General features: G+C 45.6%; 1 protein-coding gene across 1 annotated transcript in view; it reads right to left on the reverse strand.

The window, feature by feature from the left end:
* The window catches only part of LOC115206768 (netrin receptor unc-5 homolog), a 40,988-nt gene extending 39,748 nt beyond the window's left edge, over positions 1-1,240 (reverse strand). The window contains exon 1 of the mRNA XM_029773971.1: positions 1,195-1,240. Within this exon, the coding sequence (XP_029629831.1) occupies positions 1,195-1,240 (46 nt within the window). The remainder of the gene's footprint in view (positions 1-1,194) is intronic.
* Positions 1,241-1,486: the final 246 nt, after the last annotated feature.

The raw sequence follows: 1,486 nt of genomic DNA on the forward strand, positions 1-1,486 counted from the left end.
CTACTCTGCCTCACAGCAGGAGTCAGAATCTAAACATTGGCCATGGTAACTTACTCTGCTTCAGAACAGGAGTGGCAGTCAGTATCTAAACATTGGCCATGGTAACTTACTCTGCCTCAGAGCAGGAGTCAGAATCTAAACATTGGCCATGGTAACTTACTCTGCATCAGAACAGGAGTGGGAGTCAGAATCTAAACATTGGCCATGGTAACTTACTCTGCCTCAGAGTAGGAGTGGCAGTCAGAATCAAACATTGGCCATGGTAACTTAGTCTGCCTCAGAAACAGGAGTGGGAGTTAGAATCTGAACATTGACCATGTTAACTTACTCTGCCTCAGAACAGGAGTCAGAATCTAAACATTGGCCATGGTAACTTACTCTGCCTCAGAGCAGGAGTGGGAGTCAGAATCTAAACATTGGCCATGGTAACTTACTCTGCCTCAGAACAGGAGTCAGAATCTAAACATTGGCCATGGTAACTTACTCTGCCTCAGAACAGGAGTGGGAGTCAGAATCTAAACATTGGCCATGGTAACTTACTCTGCCTCAGAGCAGGAGTCAGAATCTAAACATTGGCCATGGTAACTTACTCTGCCTCAGAACAGGAGTGGCAGTCAGAATCTAAACATTGACCATGGTAACTTACTCTGCCTCAGAACCGGAGTGGGAGTCAGAATCTAAACATTGGCCATGGTAATTTACTCTGCCTCAGAGCAGGAGTGGGAGTCAGAATCTAACAATTTGCCATGGTAACTTACTCTTCCTCAGAACAGGAGTGGGAGTCAGAATCTTAACATTGGCCATGGTAACTTACTCTGCCTCAGAACAGGAGTGGGAGTCAGACTCTAAATATTGGCCATGGTAACTTACTCTGACTCAGAACAGGATTGGCAGTCAGAATCTAAACATTGGCCATGGTAACTTACTCTGCCTCAAAACAGAAGTGGGAGTCAGAATCTAAACATTGGCCATGGTAACTTACTCTGCCTCAGAGCAGGAGTCAGAATCTAAACATTGGCCATGGTAACTTACTCTGCCTCAGAACAGGTGTGGGAGTCAGAATCTGAACATTGGCCATGGTAACTTACTCTGCCACAGAACAGGTGTGGGAGTCAGAATCTGAACATTGGCCATGGTAACTTACTCTGCCTCAGAATAGGAGTCAGAATCTAAACATTGGCCATGGTAACTTACTCTGCCTCAGAGCAGGCGTGGCAGTCAGAATCTGAACATTGGCCATGATAACTTACTCTTCCTCAGAACAGGTGTGGGAGTCAGAATCTAAACATTGACCATGGTAACTTACTCTGCCTCAGAGCAGGAGTGGCAGTCAGAATCTAAACATTGGCCATGGTAACTTACTCTGCCTCAGAACAGGAGTGGGAGTAAGAATCTAAACATTGGTCATGGTAACTTACTCTGCCTCAGAGCAGGAGTCAGAATCTAAACATTGGCCATGGTAACTTACTCTGCCTCAGAACAGGAG

The sequence above is a fragment of the Salmo trutta genome, chromosome 13 (assembly GCF_901001165.1).
Source record: "Salmo trutta chromosome 13, fSalTru1.1, whole genome shotgun sequence".
Taxonomy (NCBI): domain Eukaryota; kingdom Metazoa; phylum Chordata; class Actinopteri; order Salmoniformes; family Salmonidae; genus Salmo; species Salmo trutta.